At 39.5% G+C, this 23249-nt stretch overlaps 1 protein-coding gene across 4 annotated transcripts in view; it reads left to right on the top strand.

Moving 5' to 3' along the window:
• prdm6 (PR domain containing 6) overlaps positions 1-23249 on the top strand; it is a 157877-nt gene that overhangs the window by 16698 nt on the left and 117930 nt on the right. For all 4 annotated transcript variants that reach the window (XM_079690585.1, XM_079690584.1, XM_079690587.1 and 1 more), the window contains exons 3-4: positions 3418-3566; positions 4025-4183. In XM_079690585.1, the coding sequence (XP_079546711.1) occupies positions 3418-3566; positions 4025-4183 (308 nt within the window). The remainder of the gene's footprint in view (positions 1-3417; positions 3567-4024; positions 4184-23249) is intronic.

Raw genomic sequence — 23249 nt, 5'->3', positions numbered from 1 at the left:
TAATAAATAATAAAATCCAAATAAAGAAAAAAGTTTTACATATGTATTTTTGATCCTCACATATTTGTTTTCCGTTTAAATCCCCTGAACCTGCAAACACAAACCACTTTCTGTGCACGGATCGCTGTGCATTCGTGTGTGGGTTTTTTGAGACTCCCCTGACGCTCACCCGATTCGTACTTGTATTTTTTTCTATGTATAGCCAATCAGATGTCTCCTTCATTCTAAGCCAATCACATGAGCGCGCCCCCACGAGGGTATGATTTCTTGATTGTCTCCGTCAAACTCAGCAGCTGATCTGATCTCTCTCTCGCGTCCGGTTACACTTCACTCGCGTTTATGTCCATATCGATCAGATCCAGCTCTCCTGATCGGCCTTTATAGAGAGAACCGATCAAACTATTTAGAGTGAATATCGGCCGATAATGACCGGCGGGGCTCCCCCCCGTTGACAGTTCACTGTCTATTACTGGCTTCGTAGTGCACTGATCGATTAGGCTAAGCTAACCTGTAGCTGCTCCCTCCACACTCACAACAACTTCATACTGACATAAATAAAGCAGCTGTATTCGCCATACAGGAAACACACATTTAAAATGGTTTTGCCTGCCGTTTTTGTGTACACAAGCATTCATCAATGGTTCAGAAAGTGGCGCTGTACCTTAATAATATAAATAAAAGAAAGTGGCAATGTACTGAAAGTGGAGGTGTCCAGAGATTAGCGCCTGCAGGCAGGCTCCATGGACCTGTCAGCTCCGGACAGCGCGAAATGCGTACATGAAGCGCTACGTCATGAACGCAAGAAATCTACCCTCGTGGGGGCGCGCTCATGTGATTGGCTTAGAACCAAGGAGATATCTTATGGGCTATAGATAGAAAAAATTACAAGTACGATTCGGCTGACCGTCAGGGGAGTCTCAAAAAACCACACACAAATGCACAGCGATCCGTGCACAGAAAGCTGTTTGTGTTTGCAGGTTCAGAGGATTTAAACGGAAAACAAATATGTGTGGATCAAAAATACATATGTAAAACTTTTTTCTGTATTTGGATTTTATTTACATGTATATGAAACGGAACACATTTGTGTGTACATTGAAAGACACAAGTGTGAATCCAGAAATACAAGTGTGAATCCTTCTGTGTGCATGTGTGTATTATGAGACTGTTCTGAGCCCATAGAGATGTGGCGGAGGAAACAAGAGGTGTGTGTGTGTGTGTGTGTGTGTGTGTGTGTGTGTGTGTGTGTGTGTGTGTGTGTGTGTGTGTGTGTGTGTGTGTGTGTGTGTGTGTGTGTGTGTGTGTGTGGTGTGTGTGGTGTGTGTGTGTGTGTGTGTGTGTGTGTGTGTGTGTGTGTGTGTGTGTCTGTGTGTGTGTGTGTCTGTGTGTGTGTGTGTGTGGCAGCACTGTCTGCTTATTTGCAATGTAGGCTAGGCCTAATCAGAATAATTTCAAGTCCAGATTCAATGTTGTTTGCATAAGTAGGCTATATTTTTCGTTTCGTTTATTTAATAAGTTAATTTCAGCCTTGACGGACGGCCCTGCTTTCTTCATAGAAACACTACAGCAACGCCAACGCAGAGCCGATTTACTGCATGTCATGTGAATGTAGCTTGATATATTAACACGACTCAAGTGCGTACAGTAAGTTATGTTGGAGTCAAAACATGGTTAGCCAGGCTTAGCATAACGTTTGGAGAAAGTTGAAAACAGCTAAGTTAAAAATGAGCACTTCTTATCCTCTCTTATCAACATCCCAGGGGCCCTATTATGCTTTCTGGGAGTTTCCTTTTCATTTAGTGTGTTTCATAGGTTTGTGTGCATTTAAATGGTCTGCAAAGGCTAACATCTCAAAGTTCCCTCCAGAGGGAGTTTCTCCTCCACACACTGAAACACCTCCATGGGACTCCTTTGTTCACTTCTCTAACATAGTGACATCACTATGTAACACTTTTGTTTCTATTGGCTAGCACTCCAGTACATTGCACGTAATAGGCTGAGTGGCGGGACAACTCTGAGCAGTTGACTACTAACAACAGAGCCGGCCAGCTATCCAATCAGAGCAGACTGGGCTCTGGTTTCAGACAGAGGGTGAAAAGAGGTGCTGCAGCACAGGCAGTATGAGAAAAATAAAGAGCTTTTTGAACATTAAAGCATGGAGAACCTGAAAATGAGCTAATAATGTGAACAAAAACTGAAATATAACAATTGCAGTTTATTGTTTCAGGGTAAATGTATGTTCCCTCCAACTACTTTATGCCAAACAACAGGGAGGGGCAGTCAAGTCTTTCCAAATGTTGACTATTCTTCTTATATATACATACTGTATATATATATTGTCTACATATAATATGTTGGGATTTCTACCCTTAAATATGAAGTCTCTTAGTTTCTCGAGACAGAAACATTTCTTGCATTTAATATCTAGTCAAATAAACACTGTTTCTTCACACAGCTGTTAAGCACAGGGTGACTCACCGTAACCCATTAACAGTGTTCTCATTGGTGAACACTTCCACATAAAGTCAAGGGTTGCGGAGAACCTAATCTTTTTAACATTTTTCCCATTTATTCAACCGTGAAGCTGTGTCTCATTCTGCGGTTTATTAATGACCCTAATGTCGTTTAATTTTCTTCAATCCATCATGGTGTCAAAGCAGCCGTCAGTCTCTCAAACTGCGGATATTTAATTTCAGGAAGAACAAAACATTAACATCCTGTTCCTCTCAGCCTCGCTGCTCTGTGGGAGTTTTTTGTCCAGATAATAATCTCTCATTATGTTGCTACAGTCAATTAACATCCATTACTGTCAGACTGCATCTCTGAGTAAATGTTGACACTCGCTAATTCCCAGCAATACGCGGCTCGCCACATTTAACCTGGAGAGAAAGAACGTGTAGAGAGCCGAACTGACTTTTTGGGAGCGTTTCAAACACATGCTCTTTCTCCCTCATACCTTGTTCTTCACACAGTGTTTCACTTTAGCAGACAATTATTTTATTAAACCAAGGGACTTTTGAAAGTGTTTTATCTTTAATGAAAGGAACATACAGTTAACCTTATGAGCTGAAGAATATTAAAAAAATAAAGGCCATAAATAAACTTTTGATTAAATATTTAACCCCTTACTCATTTGAACCCTTCTGTTGTTAAATTCAGTAAAAATAATATCTTAATTTAAATGATCCGCTGAGTAAAAAACAAAACATGTCCCAATAAATTTAAAGAAAAAGCACAAAGAGAATATCATAATGTTCACAATTTGCAAAGGTTTTAAAACATGTACAGTTAAATGAAGGGCCACACACAGCATTTAGATAAATACAAAATTAAAGGGTGTGTATTTAGGTCATATAGCAGTTTGATAATGGTACGTTTGCTGCTAATAAAATGTAACATCCCTCTTGTCTCCTGAAGGTTGTGACATGTGTGCAGACAACAGGAACGGCGAGTGTCCGATGCACGGGCCCCTCCACTCTCTGCGGCGCCTCGTCGGCACCAGCAGCACGCCGGCTCCCGTCACGATGCCCGACGTCCCTGATTGGCTCAGAGACCTGCCCAGAGAGGTGACACTTCCTGTTTGTCTGACAAATGCTTTTTACATAGTTTTAAGGTTGCAAAAAACATTGTTTTGCACTGATACATTTTGTGAGTTTGCTTGCATAAGGTGTCTTCTTTGGAAAAAACAATCATTCTTTTTAAACATATTTATTTACGCAAAGAGATAGTGATGATCCAAGGGATTAATACAAAAATCTTCTTTTTTTTTTTCTTGAACAGGTACTGATAGATTACACTTAAAGTGATCTATTATATCTGATTATGAAAACATTTTATTTTAACTTTGACTTCAAGTGTGAAATTAAATTTTTTTTGTAATATTATGACTTTTTTTCAATATGAGGATTCTCTCTTATTTTATGCTTTTAGACTTTAGGACTGAAGTAGTAGTAAGTTCAATAATTGAACTGAATCAGTCATTTCCATTTGAAGGACTCATTCGACCTGTGTGTTGTGTTTGCAGGTGTGTCTGTGCACCAGTACAGTTCCCGGGCTGGGTTACGGGATCTGCGCGTCTCAGAGGATCCCTCAGGGGACCTGGATCGGCCCCTTCCAGGGAGTCCCCCTGCTGCTGGACAAACTGCACTCTGGAGCCGTCAGGAACAGCAGACACCTGTGGGAGGTAGGTCACGTCACTACAGACTGCTGCTGGTCTTACTCTTACATGTTCATTTTATTGTCTATTATCTATGAAAGCATTCAATTCTGTTTCATCAAAAAAGTTTGTCAAAGGTATTCAAATATCGGGTCGGTTCAATCCCCTTTATGTCTGGAATTTCATTAAAACATTTGTATTATATTTTTTGCACAAATATCTTTAAAGTTTTGAATTTAACTCTGTACTGTTATGTGTATATTGTTTGTGTGTGTGTGTGTGTGTGTGTGTGTGTGTGTGTGTGTGTTTGTGTGTGTGCGTGTGTGTGTGTGCGCGTGGGTGTGTGTGTGTGCGTGTGCCTGTGGTCAGCGTCATGTCACCTCTCAGTCCATTGATCAGAGGAGATTGTATTTACATACAGTGGCAGGGGAAAGTCAATGTGGCAGTTATAAACAGCGGCATTAGCATTAGTGAGAGAGAGGGGGAGACAGAGAAAAGGTGGGGGTGGGGGGGTGAGGCAGTGAAGGATGCTCGGAGACAGAGATGGATGACTCCCTTGTGGCCGAGCTGGTAAAGGTCAGTCAGACGTCGGTGGAGCGGACATCAGTCTCTCTGCTGTTGACCGCAGCAGGACTTCAGAAAAATGGGGGTGGGGGGTGCTCGAGGGGGTCTGAGGTCAGAGGTTAGCAAGGGTGGGGCATGCAAAGTAATCACGGGCCAAGTCCAGCAGGAGTGAGCAGCTTGCCATGATTTGTGCTTCCAACAGAGAAAGTGTTGAGTTCAATGACAGCAGGATTTTACCGTTTTTTATATTTGATCAGATGCAGACTCTTCAGAAACTTTAGCGGTCACTGGAGAGTAGCTGAATGGGTTCTGTAACGTGACTTATGATATTGTATTAGACGTATAGTATAGTATGGGAAAAGTTGTTTACCTCCAAAGGCTAGTCACTGATGGGAGCGTTAGCCACTCGCCTCAAATCAGCTTTTATTGGTTATATTTATGTAAGAGCCCAAAGATCCAGATGCATATTTAAAATAATACGATGTTTAACAAGAAAATAATGGAAATATTTTAGATAAAACACTCAGAAAATACGTTTTCAACATTTTACAAAAAGGGCAATTCTTTAAATGGAGGGCATTTTCTCTATATTAAAACTGAATTCTCAAAAAATGTATTCACACAATTACTTTAATGAAAATATACAAGTTTTTAACTTTTTATAATATTGTGACTTTTTTCCTCAACATTTAATTGTTGTCCTCAGAAAAAAGGTTTAAACTGATATCTCACTCTTAAATACTATTCCTTAGTATTTTGAAACTTGTATTTTTTTCTTTCTTTCTTTCTTTTGTTATCTCGGTTGTCTACTACATTTCCATTCAATTGATATGTATGGATAGATAGATAGATAGATAGATAGATAGATAGATAGATAGATAGATAGATGGATATACTAGAAAAATCTGAATATGAAGTAAAAATAAGAGTAAAGATGCAAATGAATACAAATCCCCATATTATGGTATTTTGAAGGTGAGTAATTAAGAGTCCTTGTCTGGCTGTTGTGTTAGGACCCAACAGAGTGGAGCTGGGGCCCACTGTGGGTTCTCAAACCGGCCTTTGAAGCCCTCTGCCTAGGAGAACTGCTCATCCGATAACCCGGCTCTAACCATCGGCACATTATCGGCTGCCGGGCTAAAACCGGTCATTAGGTCTATTGATGAAGAAGCCTCACACGCAGATCCCATTAAAACTCAGTGTTTGTTAAACTCGCCTATTGACGCCCACCAAAACGGGAAGAGATATTTGTCCTATAGCCAATCAGGGAGCTTGTGTCATGTTGTCTATGGCGTCCAGGAAGGGCCAGTTTTAATTAAGACACTTGCCGTTACGTCTGGGTGCAACAGGGGAGGATTTTCTGCCGCTGCAGTATTTTACGGCTCGACACATTGATCTCCTGCGAGGCAAGACTCGATGTGTGCGATTATGGAGGAATAATTATTTAACTCCTGGAGCTTCACTGCTTCTCTAGTTAGTCATGAGAAAGAGATCTAAACATGTTATTATTTTATATCTATATTATGTTTTGTGATTTTTCACTCTGCACATTTTTACAGTTTGTTAATGAATCAGTTAATGAATTGATGGTTAGGGTTCAAATGAAAAGATAAATAATTATATTTTGTACTCTGGTTCCAGTTTCTCTTGTGCGAGGATTTGCTGCTTTTTTCTCATTTATATCATTGTTATTTCAACAAAATACCTAATAATATATTGCAGTTTACCTACGTAAAACAAAATTGAACCAAAGTGAGGAATGTTTTTCATACCCTTGTACAGTTAAACAAAATGGAAAGGAAGGTCGGAAGGAAGTTACAGCTTTATGTAAAAATAAAGTACAAGAAGAAAGATGATATTATTTATTTTTATACTGTGCTTATCTTATGTTAAATAAGTAACCTGAAACTGAGTGAGTTTTTTGGGCTAAGTAACGTTTATTTTTTTAACACTAAAGTAAAAATACACAGCCCTCCTCCGGGTCCTGAATTCATTGTTTAACTTAAAACGGGAATGAGCATAAGATGAAGTCACGTGTCAAAAAGAAAGCATACATTTTTTTTAGCTAAAGAAGAAGAAGATCAATGTTCAGAAAGAACACCGGAATCTAGAGGGAAGGAAAAAGAAGAATGGAGAAAACTAAAAGCAGAGATAATAAGGGAACTTTCCTTTATTATATTAATGATAGCTCATGACCTTTTTACCTTTCAGTATTTTTATTGTCTTATAAATTGCAACACGCTTGGATAATGGCCTCAGCTCAGAGGATATTGGATTACAGAATTGACAACTTTTTGATTACCATATTACTTTATTATTAAGTTAACTGCTCCTCACATCTTTGCAACTTCTGTACTGACTGCAAATTATTTGCACTTTCCAATGATTGGTTTGGAAAAATGAAAGCCCCTTCTCCAAACAGAAATCAGCAAGCACACAAAATGTTCATTCAATCTAATAATGATCTGTTGAATGATGAATGTTTACAGTTACTCTAGCCATGAGATCAATAAAGTATTTAAAGAAATATAGTATTTTATGTGGGTCGTATTAGAAGAAAGTGGATTTACTGCACTTTGGTCAAATTCAACCTCAAACTTGTATTGTTGTTGACTTGGGTTGGGTATGAAGAGCCAACTTCCAACCAGTTGCATGTCTCCAAGAAACTGAGATTCTATAAGACACATATGTCTCAATTTTATATTGGTTCCTATCTTTTGCATATTTCATATTTCTCCCGATTTAAATATGATGAGCATTTTAGAGTCCATAAAAGTTAACAGTTTGGGTACAAATCCGGAGAGCTAACGTGAAATATTTTTGTTACGAAGTATGGTATTATGTTGGTTGGACGTAGTTGTTGTATGATCCAAAAGGAACAGGACTTATAATAGCCTGAACGTGCCAAGAAAAAGTCAGCACATTTTGTTTCGGTAATATTTATCCTTTTTCTGTATTGGCATCTAAACCAAGATTTGTTAAGAACTGGTTTTGGGTGCCCAATCCTGTTATTGAGTAACATTAAATATTCCCACTTGTCAGATCATACTTGTTGAGGGGAGGGAAAGCTGTTTCCCGAGGATTCAAATGAATGTACTGCCGGGCCAAAACCTCGAGGCTGTTCTGATTGAAAAGTATGTGCAGTAAAAACAGGAGAACCGTTGTGAAGTCACAGCTCTGACTTTGTCCTCGGGGGCTTTTTTACGGGAGTTTTCTTTTGGACAGATCTGAGACAGCGCAAGTTGTCAGCACTGAGTCAGTGAAAACAGCCCGGAACTTCAGAGCGGCAAAGAAAAGAACCTCAGCTACACAGTTTGAAGCAAAATATTTTGTTAGTGTGGGATGTTGATGAGACTCATGAGGATAAAGCAAATTCCAAAACGCCTGTTGGCATCTCGGCTTTTTACATCTGAAAACTCTATTTTCTTTGTCTGTGTTTTGGAACAGAATCACAGCTTTTGACGTCTTGACTTGGCTGTTGGTCTGTCCGTTGGTGTTTGTCTGAATGTCCATCATTGTATTCCCACTGTATTCCCTGCAGAATTCCCATTGACTTTGTGTTTTCAGTGGTTTGTGGTCACACCGTCCAGTAAAGGGTTCTGTAATGTTTTCTTGACTGATGTCATTATTTAATGTTTATGTAACTGTCTACAGTACATTCTGGGTTTTATTAGAGGGTTGTTGACATCATCCGTTTGATTACATAATAACCAATGCTTTTATCTCAAACTGCATGTTTTGGTTTCCTGTTCCTGCTTTGCTTGCAGTGAGGCATTTTAGTTTTTATTGATGAAATTTGGAAATAAAAGCAGTGATGACTACACTGATACAATGCAGCAGTTCAGTGGGTTTCATGTTTATCTGAGAACCCTTCAGAGGTTCATGGGTACTGTGAAGTGATTGAAGGGCTAAGTCCTGTCACTGGCTTTCTTTGATGTAGTATATTTTAAAAGAAGGTAGCTGTTCTTTTTTCTCAGATAGAACCTCGTAAATGTCTCTGCAAACATTGTTACACGAAATGTGCTGTGCAACATTTGTTTTTCTTCCCAATTTGGAACATTATAGGGACTTGAGTTCATGAGTTATTGGATCACAGATCTAAAAACTATAGTCAGTTAACTTGTGAAACACACTAAGTAACCTAACCCTAAACCTAAACTAAGGATGAAGCTGGTACTATGTCTCGTCCGACTTCTTGTCTTTGTTCCTCAGCTTCAAGCCCAGTAGTTGTGAATGCAGACGTACATTTTTTAAAATACAAATGTATAGTTTAATTTATTAAAATGTGTGGGAGAGAAACTGAGGGAACCCAGGGATTTTAGCCTTTGCAGACCATTTATGCACAAAAAATATTCTAACAGACATGGAAGGGAAAGCCCCAAAAAGCATAATAGGGCCTGTACATTTTAAAGATTCAAGAAGTGTATAACATATGTGACCTGCTCCATCGAAATCAGTCACATTGACCCGAAGACACATTTTGAGTTGTATACACTGTTGGAAAGAGGATATTTCTAGCTTTCTAATGATATCAGGATTGTTTTTGTACTCCAAATACTAAGCAAAATATGTGACATTATATAATGACTGTCACCTTTAAAGGCCTTTAAAGCTTCCTCTTCTCTGGAATCCATCGATCTGATTGATTATTAGCGGAGCGAATGATCAAAATACTGCGGCGAGTGTGTGTGTATACGTGTGTGTGTTTGTGTAATTTTGCATTTGTGTGTATTGTGTTTGTTTCCCGGGGAAAAAACTCACGAGAAACACCGGCTGTTGTCATGCCTGCAGTGACGTCTAGTTACTCCGTTTTCCGCTTGTAATTATGCTGTCACAAACTTCAAAGTTGTATTTATCATCTGAATTTGCCGAAACAAGTTTAATATTCTGAAAGCCAAGACTTTGTTTAATTGAAATCAGATGAAAACAAACTGTAACGGACCCTGCCGTGTTATCTATGATTACTATATTTCTATTTCTTCTCTTTTCTTTTTTTCTTCACTATTATCTGTAAAGCGTCTTTGAGCACCTGTATAAGCGCTAAAAAATTTAATCTATTATTATTATTATTATTATTATTACTATACGCTTTACATTCATAATTTCAGCCGGAGGGAGGGGGGCGGCGCTAAGGAAGAGCAGAGTGGCGAGTGAGAGCTGTCATCCGCCCTTTACAAGCTTAAAAAATGTATTTATCGTATGATTTTGGAAATAAAAGTTTCTGAAAGCCAAGACATTGTTTGTTTAACATCAAACAAAACACCCGAACCCCAAAAAACTATTTTTTTACACAAATCCACGTTTATTTTGAAATGAGCCGTTGCGACTTCCGATTGATTTCGATAGAGCGGGTCACATATTTGAATCAAGTTTGTTTCAGAACAGTTATATCTTACACAGGCTCTGCCCTCTATTGGACTCTATGGGTACTACCTCTCAACCATACTATGCAAGCATTCACCTACTAAGATATTTAGAAACGTACCTGAATGCGCGCACAAGCTCACCGTATATAAGGCGGCCTCGCCTCCTGACTGCCTTTTCTCTTCAGCGAGCAAGTTAAAACAACTGAGACGTAAACGAGAAAAGAAAGAGATAGAGAATTGAATCATGGACTCACCACTCCTTGAGCCCTGGCTCTGTCCTACATGCCCTGGATTAATCGCAGGTGCCGATCCCCACCAACCCTGTTTTGAGTGTCTGGGGCCTGACCACGCCGCGGATGGCCTGACCCAGTCTCCGGCCTGCAATGCCTGTCGTATGCTCCCACGGCTCAGCCGCCGGCATCGTCTGGAGCACTTTCAGGCGTATTCTGTCTCGCCGGATGAGGAGGAGGACCAGGAACATGTCTGCCCCTATTGCACCTGCTTCCTGAGACATCGCCCCTCAGAACTGAGGAATCGCCCAGGGCTGGTCCACCATCATCTTTGTCACCTCTGCGAACCAGGGCGCCCCACGGCGATCTGGGGCCACTAGGATGACTGACAGACGTTCTCGTCTCACCCTCCCCAGGAGGGGGAGAATGAGGCGCAGCGGTGGAAAGGCGTAGAGCAGCTTTCTTGGCCATGGCTCGTGTGCAAACGCGTTGTGAAGCTGACAATTGAGCGGCCCGACCAAGCAAGGAGGCAGAGGCAGAACGTCCAAAAATACGGAACGGAACTGACAGGCAAGCCTCTGAATCAGACTCCGATTGGCTGTGACTGTATCCAGTGTCCTATTCAGAAACGTGACTCTTACACTCTTTACGTCACAAACAAAGATGGTGGATGAGAATAGATCTATAAAACGATAAGCAATGCGCCAGAATCAAGTTGAGACTATCCGCATCCTTTAAAACTCTACGCACATTCGTTTCACCGAAATAAGTAAACGACTGTATTTGAGTGAGTTAAGGCATTAGTTTGCTTCATTAAAGGGTGTTAATGAATAAGTGTTATCCAGTGCCTTTTGTCTGCTTTAAGGTATTATTAAGGTAGGGTTAATGTTGCTCTCAAAGTGCACCAGATTGATGCTTTTAACTTCAATATTTAAAAAAAAAAGTCTTCCCGGGGAGCATGCCCCCGGACCCCCCTAGAGGAGGCGACGACCACCCTAAGCACTTTACCACTGCACCCCCAGGGTGGTGGATCTCCTACAATCCTAAATCCGCCACTGGTCACAATACGTAACCCTCCGTTTTAAGAAGATGTGTGATGCATATAAACTGATAAGTGTTTCTGCATTATTGGTTGAAAGATTTGAAAGTTAGGTAAGTAAAACAACCAGAGACTAATCTAAACAAATCACTGTTTCAAAAGACACTCAGATAACGCAGACCTCCGCTAAGGCAATGCCGTATATTGCAATAATAACAAAAGTGACACATAGTCATTGTGTCTGACCTGTAATGAAGGGCCGCTCCTATATGTAATGTTTTTTTTTTCAAGTCTCATGAAAATTGTTCTGGTCATTTTTTGGTTATCTTGGTCTCAGACAAACAAACACAACCGGAAATGTTACTTCCTCAATGGGGGCTGGATAGGTCTTGTTGGCCATCACTGCTGCCGCAGATATCTTATATTTGAAGTGTTGATGTAAAATCCTCTTTAGCATATGTTAGTTATGTTCATCTAAAACTCCTGTAGAACAAAACTGTTTTTGGCTCAATTCATTTGAGTAGAACATCAGACTGTGGCCACCATAAACCACCAATTACCCACGGCGCTGTTTGGTTAAACCCGCTCGCTGAGTCGGGTTAACTCAGTTCATTTGTCCTCTCTGTGTGACATCAGCCTGTAGGCATGGTAACTGCAGGAGGTTCAAGAACAAAGACTAGGAGTTTTCCATCATGACCCCCATGTTAGAATAATACAGTGTGTGCTTGTGATTTGTGCTTTTTTTACAGTGTACCCTCCCCTGTGTCGGTGTCTGCTGAGGTTTCACTTGCTGTGATGAATTAAAGTGCTAACAGTTACACATTCACTTCAGGCCAGAGTATTAAACCATCTCTTGATCTTCTTCTGTTAGATCACTTAGCTTGAGCATTAATCAATAAAATTACTACTTGAACAAACAGAAAAAGGGTATATCCAAATAAAATATATACCTAGGCCTGTCGCGATAATCGATAAATTGACTTATCGTACGATAAATAAAAATGGACTCGATAACTTTTCTGAGCTCGATAAATTGCCGTTTACATAAAGATGTGACCAGCATTTTAGCCTGGAGCGCTGTGGCTGCCAGGCACGCTGTGAGGGGCGGGGCTGACACACAGCCAGGTCAGGACACTCCGCGTGCACGTGCAGCAGCGTAGCAGCCAAATTAATAATATAGCGACAAGCGGGAGACAACGTGTGACTTACTCGCGGGGAATTTAAAGTGAAATGGAATTGGTTACAAAACCTGACTACACATCTCGATTCTCCGGTGTGGCAGTATTTTGGATTCAAACCAAATCAACGAGGCGAACCTACGGACTTGAATGAGCCGGGCGGTGTGTCGCATTGGTTTAAAAAAGGTAGCGACAAAAGCAGGCAATACCACACATTTTAAACCACCTAAAACACAACCACCCCATTCCGTTTTCCAAGCTGGGAGCAAACACGGCAGCTGGAGATGGAGAGCCCCGCCCGACAATGCAAACATGTTGGTGTTCCTTGCTCGAAAACTTAGAAAAACAGATTTGGATATGGCCTGCTGAGGCATCTGGGTCTTTGACAGTGGACTGTACACTTGACTGTTGTTTTAAGGAGTTTTTTTCGCTTGTGAGATAATGTGTGCTCATATTTATTTATTTATTTATTTATAAAGCTCTCTCTCTCATATATATATATATATGAGAGAGAGAGCTCTGTTTTCCAGCCTGACTCTATTTAATTTATTGTTTCGGTTGTGTGTGATTTAATTAATTTTTTATTATTTAATTAATTTTTTTTATTTATGAATTTATATATTTTAATATTATTTCACATTTCATTTGCAATGTTGAATGTTCAATAAAAAGTTATGTTTGAAAGGATGTACTATAATTATTATTATATATTATCATTATGTCTAAAATGGTCTTAAAACGGTGCCGACAATATTATCGTTTATCGCAATAATTTCCAGAAAAATGTATCGTCCAACACAATTAATTATCGTGACAGGCCTATATATACCAAGCTTCATCTTGTTACACATACTGTAGTTGTTGATTGCTTGATTTATGTTCTCTTCTCTTAAATATTAGCTCTGTTTGGTCCAACCTTTTTCGATCAGTAATGTTTTATTCTACACCTTCCATATCCTCCTTCCTATAAAGACATGTTTTAGACCTTGAGAGGGTGGAAATTAATGGAAAGTTATAAAAGTCAGCCGAATTACTATTGATACTGCAAGGAGACGTATTGTGTGAAAAGAAATGGAAGAGGTTGTTTAATTTCTGATATATTTATGATCCACGTCACATATTCAGTTTCCTTGGCTGTTCTTCCTGTTTGTCTAGAAGTCTTCTCATCAGGGCTCTATAAATAAAGAACTAAGGCAGATGTGTAATATGTAATGCAGCCGTGTATTACAATGCCGTTATGTGATGACTTCCAAAGAGAAAAGCAAGCACACTCGGAATAAAGTATTATTTTCTTTTTTTAAATGTTTTTCGGATTCCATATCGCATTAACACCATATCCCAACATGCATTGCGGCTAAACAATCCAATCACCAAGCTTCTAGCTGAGGATCTTGGGTAATCAGTTCAGTGGGTTTGTGTTGTGTATCGCGATGATGCTCGAAATGTCCCTTATAGGCCTACGTCTGTTTCCGGTGACTTTATTTCGAAATTCAGTTCCTGAGAAACGGCTAAAAAGGATAATTGCGTGTTATTGTTGAGTAAATGACAGTGTTTTATTCAGAAAAGAATAACAAATTAGAAGGAAAAAAAGATTAAAAAAAGATATATGTATATAATATAATATATAAAATATTTAAAATAAAAACAATAATCGTGGCTTGATATTGAGTAAGAACCGGTAAGAACCTTTTTTTTTTAACCGCACAGCTTACCATATACACGCAAAACTCGGCATCAATCAATCAATCAATCAATGTTTATTTATGTAGCCCAATATCACAAATGTTACATTTGTCTCAGATCTCAATGGGAATGGTTAGCGTATCATATACATGCAAAATCGAACTTCTGCGTATCTATTGCTCGCATTTCCAATGTGTAAAGTCATGTCATTCGTACGCAGACTGAAGAGAGTGGGTCGCTTACCTCAGTCCTGCTAGTGTTGGTACCTCAGTTCTGTAGGTAGTGATATCGTAGTCCTGCAGTTGGTGTTACATCAGTCCTGCATGTGGTGGTCCCTCTGTTCTGTAGGTGTTGGTAGCTCTGTCCTCCCCCGGGGGGTCGCAAGATGATTACAAAATAAAAATGGAAAATTAAAAAAAAAAAAATTATAAAAAAAAATTGATTATTTTTTTCCTTATTTATTATTATTAATAATAACGTTTGCATAGACATTTTTTTCTTTGACAATCCACTAGCCCAGTTTTTCTCAAACGTTTTCTTTTTTTTTCGGAAATTAATTCACTAGCACTGACAGGGGGTCGCCAGTCTCTGGCACTGTTATTTTGGGGGTCGCGGGCTGAAAATTTTGGGAACCCCTGCTCTAGATGCTGGCACCTGTATCCTGCAGATCAGTGGTTGTCAACTGGTCAGGCCTCGAGACCCATTTTTTTCTTTGTCAATAAATCGCGACCCGAAATTTTGAACCACTCAAATCTATTAAATAAAAAATCGTGCTGTAATATATACGCTTTTTAGCATACAATATTAATTAAAGTGAAGTAGTGCATATATCCCTTCACGGAACTAAAGTATTCTTTTAAAAAAGGTTTAATGAGATGATGGAATCAAAGATGAACTATATAACATAAAAAGGCACACATGCTGAAACCCAACCGCAGAAAAAAGTCCGGAGGGATTCTCCCCCAGGAGATTTTTTAGAAATACAAACATATAAACTACGCATTCCGGTACACTCTGAGAAGAAAATAAATACATCTATTACTAACCGAAATTTTAATAATATTGTATACCATTGTTTGTGTTTCACTTTGTTCTGACAGCTGAACTTGCTGCTCCACACAGAGAGAAGAGTAAAGAGGAGACAGCCTGTGTGAATTACTTTAATTTGTGGGTAAGGGTAGATAGCCCCCATTGTTCTGTGACCTGTCAATCATCAAACCGGGGGTCATATTTAATTGTGTTCATTTTTATCTGAAGTTGTACCCATGGATGTGTAAAGAATGGTTCTACCGCAAAGTTATTCTCCGTGGGGACTTCCGGCAACAATCTTCTGATTGGCCAGAAGACTCTAAAAAACATCAGCAAAGATGTTTTATTGAGAAGATGATCACTAGGTGACAGAAGTTTTCAAAACCGTTTATGGTCTCCGGTACTTCCAGTCCAACGCCTACTGCATGCACAGCGTTAGAAAATTGGGCCTTCAAAATAAAAGTTTGACTTTTTTCGAAAAAAGAAAAGAAAAATGTTTATTTATTTTTTCTTCACTCACAGGTCCGCGACCTACTTTAGGGGGGGGGGGTTACCTCACTAACTCTGGTGATGGTACCTCAGTCCTTTGGTTGGTGGTACATCAGTCCTGTCGGTGATATTTCCTTAGTCCTTTTATGAATGACATGACTGTCCTGTTGATGGTGGTGGGTATGTCCAGGTGGCTGTTCACCTCTGTCCTGTGATAGGTGATACCTTAGTCCTATGGGTGGGGGAACATCAGTCCTGTTGGCGGTGGCATCTCAGCCCTCTTGGTGGTTGTATGCCAGACTATGGTAGTACGTCAGTCCTTTGGGTGATGGTATGTTCAAACTGTGGGTGGTGGAACATCAGTCCTCTGGGTGGTTGGTATGTCCGGCCTGTGGGTGGTGGTACCTCAGTCTTGTAGGTGATGGTACCTCTCTCCTCAAGGTGGTTGTATGCCAGACCTGTGGGTGTTAGTATAGCACTATTTTGGGTGGAGATATGTTCAAACTTTGGGTGGTGGTATGTCTGACCTGTGGGTGCTGGTACCTCAGTCGTGAATGGTAGTTAGTCTTATGGGTGGTTGAACCTCAGTCTTGTTGGTGGTGGTACATCAGTCCTTTGGGTGGTTGTATGCCAGAGCTGTAGGTGGAAGTGTGTCTGACATGTTGGTGGTGGTACATTAGTCCTTTGGGTGGTGCTACCTACAGTGTGAGAAAGCAGCAGCCCTGCCTTCAGACTGTTGACTCTGAGGTGAATCAGAGTCGGTTGTCCAAATATTATTCCATTTCTCTGAACGATTATTACCCTCTGATTTAAGAGTGGGCTCGCTGCTCAGTTCTCTCAAGTTCCTGTGGAGGTCCAGACTGTTGCTTTTGGGCATGTCGGCGGCGGCGTTGATGGCAGTGATGGCAGCAGGTTTATGAGGCTTACTGCTGAAAACGACAGGTTGTGATTAAGAAAACTGACAGATTTGGTGGACCAAATTCCAGCTTGTCACATACATGATGAATTAGGAGCAGGATGACTTTATTATGGCTTAATATAGCCTTTCAGTACACATCACAAGACGGCTATGAAGACATACTGTGGTTACCAAAGACTTGACATCAGCTGTATAGAGTGTGTATGAACAAAGGGTTTTCTCTCTGTCAGGATACTGCAAGGAACAAGGAGGAGGAGGTGGGTGGATGAATAAGAGACAGGAAGAGAAACTACTCTTTAGAGATTGAAGAGGAATACAATAGATTAAGTTTGTTATTTGGATTTAATTTAAGCAGGCAATGGTGGAAGAAATGTTAAATGCACACTTGAATTTGTTTTCCACAAGTGATGTCTCATGTTGCGTCTGATGTTTCTGAGTGGTTAAAAGAGTAAGGCTGATGCTAGATTATAAAAGACAAGAAGATAAGTTAAAACAAAACCAATTAAAAAAAAAGAAAGACATGATAGAACAATACTGTGTAAAAGGAAAAGAAATAAACATACACATCCACGGCCGGTTCTGACCAATTTGCTGCCCCAGGCGAGATTTTACCTGGCTAGCTTTTATTTATCCTAATACTTATAAAGGTGTGCCTTGGAAATATTTTTTCACATAAATTGTGATCAAAAGTTTGAGAGCCACTGAGATAACTTAGACTAAAGTTAATATCTAAACACTCAGTCCTTTACCTCACAGATCTTCCCAGTGTGACAGGAGAGGACTCTCCCTCCAGCTTTTTGTAGAGACATCTTCTTATATCCGTTAGCGCAGCTAGCACAAGATGCTAACAACAACAATCCCCGATACCGGTACACTATCTCTCTCTCTATCTCTCTCCCTTGGTCGCTCGGATGCTCACTCGCACTTTGGCTGTGCGCCCATCGTACAGGGCAAATGAAACGTGTAACCGGAGTGAAAAGGGTGTTACCTTCACTTAATGATGAATGTTGTTACATCAAGGCCAAAAATTAGGATGAGCGCAAACAGTCAAAAATAGTTTTTCCCCAGCTCAGCGCCCACCCCAGATCTGGCGCCCTATGCCAAAAACCGGCCCTGTACACATCAAAACAATATTTTGATTAATTACATTTTATGTAAATATTTATTTTTAAAATGCACTACCAATATCAAGCTTTTAATATCTGTGATTCGGCATTCCATAACTCTACCAATGATATCTGATAAAGGACTGACCATGTTTCTTTTTGTGTAAAGAAAGGTGAAGATGATTAACGTTTATTGTATCATGAATTTGGGAATTACATTTTTGAATAATTACTTCTTTTAAAATGTAGCAGTTTTAAGAAATACATATAACTCCAATAATAAACTTTAAGAAATAATAAAATATACTTAAAGGTCCCATGTCATGCTTTTCTGGTTATTACCCGTCCCCTTGTGTGTTATGTATCTTTTTATGCATGTAAACGGTCTGCAGAGTCACAAACCCTCAAAGTACACCCTGTAGGGAGTAAAACACAGAAAAGACCTGTCTATGCTGCCCCAGAAAGCCTCGTTGGAGATTTTATTTTTCTGTATGATGGTTGTACGAGAAACCAATGTCATTTTGGAACATTGAACAATGTAAATCTATTCTAGTAAACCTCAACAATGGAATTATGATCAGTAGAAATGGCCATGTCATGGGACCTTTAATATAAGGGGTTTTCCATGCTTTTCCGCTGAGGAATAACATATATTCAGTTTTTCTGACAGATTTTTCCGGTTTTCTTTCCTATTAAGGCTTTTTCCACTATTGACCATCACCTGCAGGAGGAGGATTCACTAATATTAAGTGAAAGAGGTGAAGGAGGAAGGATAAGGGGAGGAGGGAGTGGTGAGGAGACATGGTGAGATAAGTTGGTGGAGGAGGAGGAGGCTGATGAAGCGAGCAGATAACAGTAGAATTAGTGGAGTTTCATTGATTAGCTGTAGAACAGAAGTGTACGGGCATTGATCCGCTCTCAGGAACAGTTTAACAGGATTTGGACTGAAAAACAAAAAGAAGACGACAACAAGGTGATGTGTAGAGAAAGCAAAGAAGAGGAATTGTTTCTGTTGCTGATGTTCTGCAGACCCAGCTGATTGGTTACTGAGCTTCTAATCATCTGAGAGAAACAGGTGATTGGTCCGTTAGTGGTTTAAATTGCAACGATGAGCTGCACTACTATCACTGCTCCTAGTACTAGAATGGGTTAAAAGCAGAGAACACATTTCACTGTGTGCTGTGTGCTCTGCATGTGTGACCATTAAAGAGGGTTTCATCCCTCCAATTCTAATGATATTCTATCAAACATCCTATACCTCTACTTACTTCTCACTTTTACTTTTCAAATTGGCTACTGTTTGATGGTAATTCAAATGTAAGTGATGTATGTTGTAAGTATGTTGAGCTCTGACATTTGAGTCAAATGCTAAATTGAGACTTTACTAAAACAAATACAAACAAGCTTTTCAAAGAATAACATTTTGCTTCATATTCACTCTCAGATTTGTATCTTCCAGCATGTACAGTTGCTGTTGAATTCAGACTTTAAATTCCCAAGAGACACATATTTCCACAATTGCTTAAAGGCACCACAGAAGCAAGTTGTGTTCAATACACCCTGTCATCACTATATTGTCCCGTAGACTAATGAAAAGAACAAACACCATAATAAAGTGCTTTAGGGAAGCATTGCCTTGAAGTTTTATCCAGGAGAGGTCAGTGGAACACTATCTAGCTTGGTGTTAAGTTCCTTATCAGGAAAACTGCTCTTAATGTTTTCAAAATCCAAATAAGGGTTCAGGTGGTGTTGAACTCGATTTAAAGAAGCCCTATTGTGCTTATGGGGTCCCCCCCCTCATGAGTGTTAAAAAAGGTTAATGTTCATGTAAATGGTCTTCAATTGCTCAAATCCCTTTGTTCCCTGAAGAGGGAGTTTCTCTCCCACATTTAAAAAAAAGAAGAAGTGTGTGGCTGTAAAAGTGAGAGAAAGTGTGGTAACACCTTCAGACATGATAGCTAACAGATGCATTAGTGTCTTACTGACACATACGCGTCACACACACATTGTCCTCTGATGCTGAAGAAGCCATTTACATGCCAGTGTTGCTTCAGAGCTGCAGTTAAGTGTTTTTAACAGATAACTGAACCACATTCCTGTCAGAAAACATACACACACACCCACCCACACCCACACCCACACGAACACACACACACACACACACACACACACACACACACACACACACACACACACACACACACACACACACACACACACACACACACACACACACACACACACACACACACACACACACACACACACAGATCTGTTGGTTGAGCTTGTGCAGACTACTCACCGACAGCTATCTATTGCATACACAAAAGTCCAAAATATTCTCATTTCACACGATCCGAAAGTCATCTCAACTCACTCAAGTGTTTTTGTTGTTGTGACTTGGCAACTTTATGCAAGATTTAACGACTTTGGTAGAAGCTGCTAGCTAATTCTATTACCCATCATGAATCCAAAATGTCATGCTCTCATCAAATATAACAATGATCGGCCAACTTTATAATCCCTGAACGTCAACAAGCCCTCCCAGCTTTGTGCATCACTTTTTAGTGTCCCACTTTTTCGTAGTTTTTTTAGTTTCTTGCAGCGCTTTGTATTTGCAGTGTTTCGTTTATGCAGTGCTTTTAGTGAACACTGTGCATTTGTTGTGAAGTTGGTGAATGTTTTCTAAATGCTGCGCATGTTTTGTCCAGTTGGTGAAGATATTTCTTTACTCGCATTTGTTTTGGTACATTTGTGTTTTTATATTTGCATCATTTGAAAGTGCAGCACATTTCTCCAAATATTACCCATTGCCGCATAAGATTTACAAAAAATGTAAAAACCATTGCTAATGCGGTTTAAACAAAGCAATGAATATTCGGCTCCCCCTGTATCAGCTCTGATGTGTGGTCTTAGTGTTTGGATATAAAGCTTTGCGCTGCCAAAAGGGTCATATGTCCCGAAGAAACGGAGGACCAAACCAGGATAATTTATTGAGCTATAAGAAACCAAAGCTGTAGCAAAAAAAGGATTGTTGTGCTCAGACAAAAAATTACAGGTGGAGCTGTGAAGTCAAACCGGCAGCGTGGCAGTGTTTGCATCATTTTCTACCCGCTGAACTAAACTACATCTTATATTTGACCGTTCATCTTGCAGATGGAATTTCACAGCAATGGATTCGATAAACACTTTTAGCCGAAATGTCTTTGAGGGAACAGCATTAAGCAAGAAACCAGCTGCTGAGGCTCCATTCCACTGATGTTTTACTGTACCGCAAGCAGAGGGTCACACAGGTGCTTCTGTTAATGAAAATATAATATAACAGAGTATCAGTGTTGCTACATTCACAAAAAATCATATTCAATTCTTTAAAAATGGGTACAAAATCAGCACAAACACAATATATTAGGACAAATTACAAAGCACAGGCATTGTGACAAAATTAAGAAATGCACAATTAATGATTTAGTTTCTAAACAAATTAGAATGGATATGCTTTATTGATCGCAAATTAGGAAATGTTTTTGTTACAGAAACGTGATAAAAGGCATTGCACATGAATTAATAATAACATGTAGAAAAAATTAAGATATAAATCTGTAGTGTACAGAATATACAAATATATAATAATAGTAATAGTATTTGAAAATAAATAAATAATATATTCAAATGTATGGTTACTGTACATTAAATGTTAGAAAATCTTGGTCATTTATTTTAAGCTCTTAACTATTTTGTAGGTACTTTATATGTTGCTTTTTGGTATAGCACTTTAGGAAATTCAAAGTGATTGACATTTAACAAAGAGATTTAAGAAACTTGGCAGGCCACCTTTGGGTGCTCCCACCCTCCTTTCAGGAAAGTAAAAACCACGGCAGAGCAGGGTGACATGGGAGGCTGTTAAACGAACTGTCATTCATTTAAATAAATGTCAGTGAAAATGGCTGGGAGTAACAAAAGCTTTAACCAGTTTAGCCCTGAGCCTGTTTTTCAGGTCTCAGGCTCGAAAATGACATTCCCAGAAAAAATTACCACATCTTCCCTTCTAAAAGGGTTAAATTAATAATCTTTTGTCTCAAGTTGGATGTAGAAAAGTCAGAGTCAATATAGATGTTTTTTATTTTAAAGAAAATTCAGATTGAACATAGTAAAAAACTGTAAATTATAGTGTCCGTCCAAAAAATATTTTTAACTTATAGTGAAAACTACCCTTGGATGGTGGTAAGGTAGACTAAAAGCTTTAGGAATCCAAAGTACAACATATAATAAGTACCCTGTATCAAGATTGATGCAAAACAAGTGACATTTGACCTTTTTAGAGAGGTTTAGCAAAACAAACTCCACCTCTGAGGTGATTTGTGTGGAAATTGAGGTTTTACTGTTTCTCTGGAACCCATTGGTCGATTTTGGTGATTGACATCTCTTTCTGACCATTGGAGCCAATAGAATCGAAGGGGAATCTCCCCACTCACACACATGGTAAAACAAAAAGGTGGGGGCTTTGCGCAGTTTTGCATGAGAGTGAAGCTGTCTCTAGCTCTGACTTCCAGAAACGGAAAAGGAGGTTTATTGCTTAGATTATCAGAAATCACTTCAAAGGGACACAGACACATTGGATTAAGCTATGGATTAACTTCAGCAGCGTTTTTATCGTTTTAATGCCATTGAAGACCACTTTTGACCAGACTTTGACACAGGTGAGCCATGTTAGCGTTTTTAGCTACCTAGCGCCATATGTTTTGATGTCTGTTCTTGTTATTATCTCCACGAGTTTGTATAATTGAGTGATAATGAAGGGTATCCTTCGATTCTGTGTCACCTCACGATGTGAAACGATGTGTTGGATGTACAGCAAAGATAAATAATAATGTTTTGTGAGTGAATTTCGGTGCAGTCATCTGTTAGCTAATCATCAGTCATTTTTCGTTGCTAATTCAGAGGCTCAGCGTTAGCATTCTGGGTTGTTTTTTTATTATGTTTTTTAAATCAATCAATCAATCAATCAATCAATCAATCAATCAATCAATGTTTATTTATATAGCCCAATATCACAAATGTTACATTTGTCTCAGTGGAGTTCACAGTTTGTACAGAATATCAGTAGGACAATACGACACCCTCTGTCCTTAGACCCTCACATCGTACAAGGAAAAACTTCCGGAGAAAACCCACAGTTTAAAGGGAACAATGGGAGAAACCTGAGGGAGAGCAACAGAGGAGAGATCCCTCTCCCAGGACGGACAGACGTGCAATAGATGCCGTGTGTAAATTGAAAAGATAATACATTTGCAACATAGTTAGTCCAAATGTTTGTAAATGCATGTATATATAATAGGAAGATTAATCCACGAGGATATCCATCCAGGACTTATGATCCAGGACCACAGCCACGACTTAAGATCCAGGACTCGCGATCCATGACACAGGACCGCAGGATCATCCATGACTCCGGATCCCGGCGTATATAGACACCAAAAAGAAAGAAATTTG

Source organism: Notothenia rossii, assembly GCF_949606895.1.
Source record: "Notothenia rossii genome assembly, chromosome: 6".
Taxonomy (NCBI): domain Eukaryota; kingdom Metazoa; phylum Chordata; class Actinopteri; order Perciformes; family Nototheniidae; genus Notothenia; species Notothenia rossii.
The sequence above is the reverse complement of the archived record's forward strand: the minus strand, read 5'-3'. Positions and strand labels throughout refer to the sequence as shown.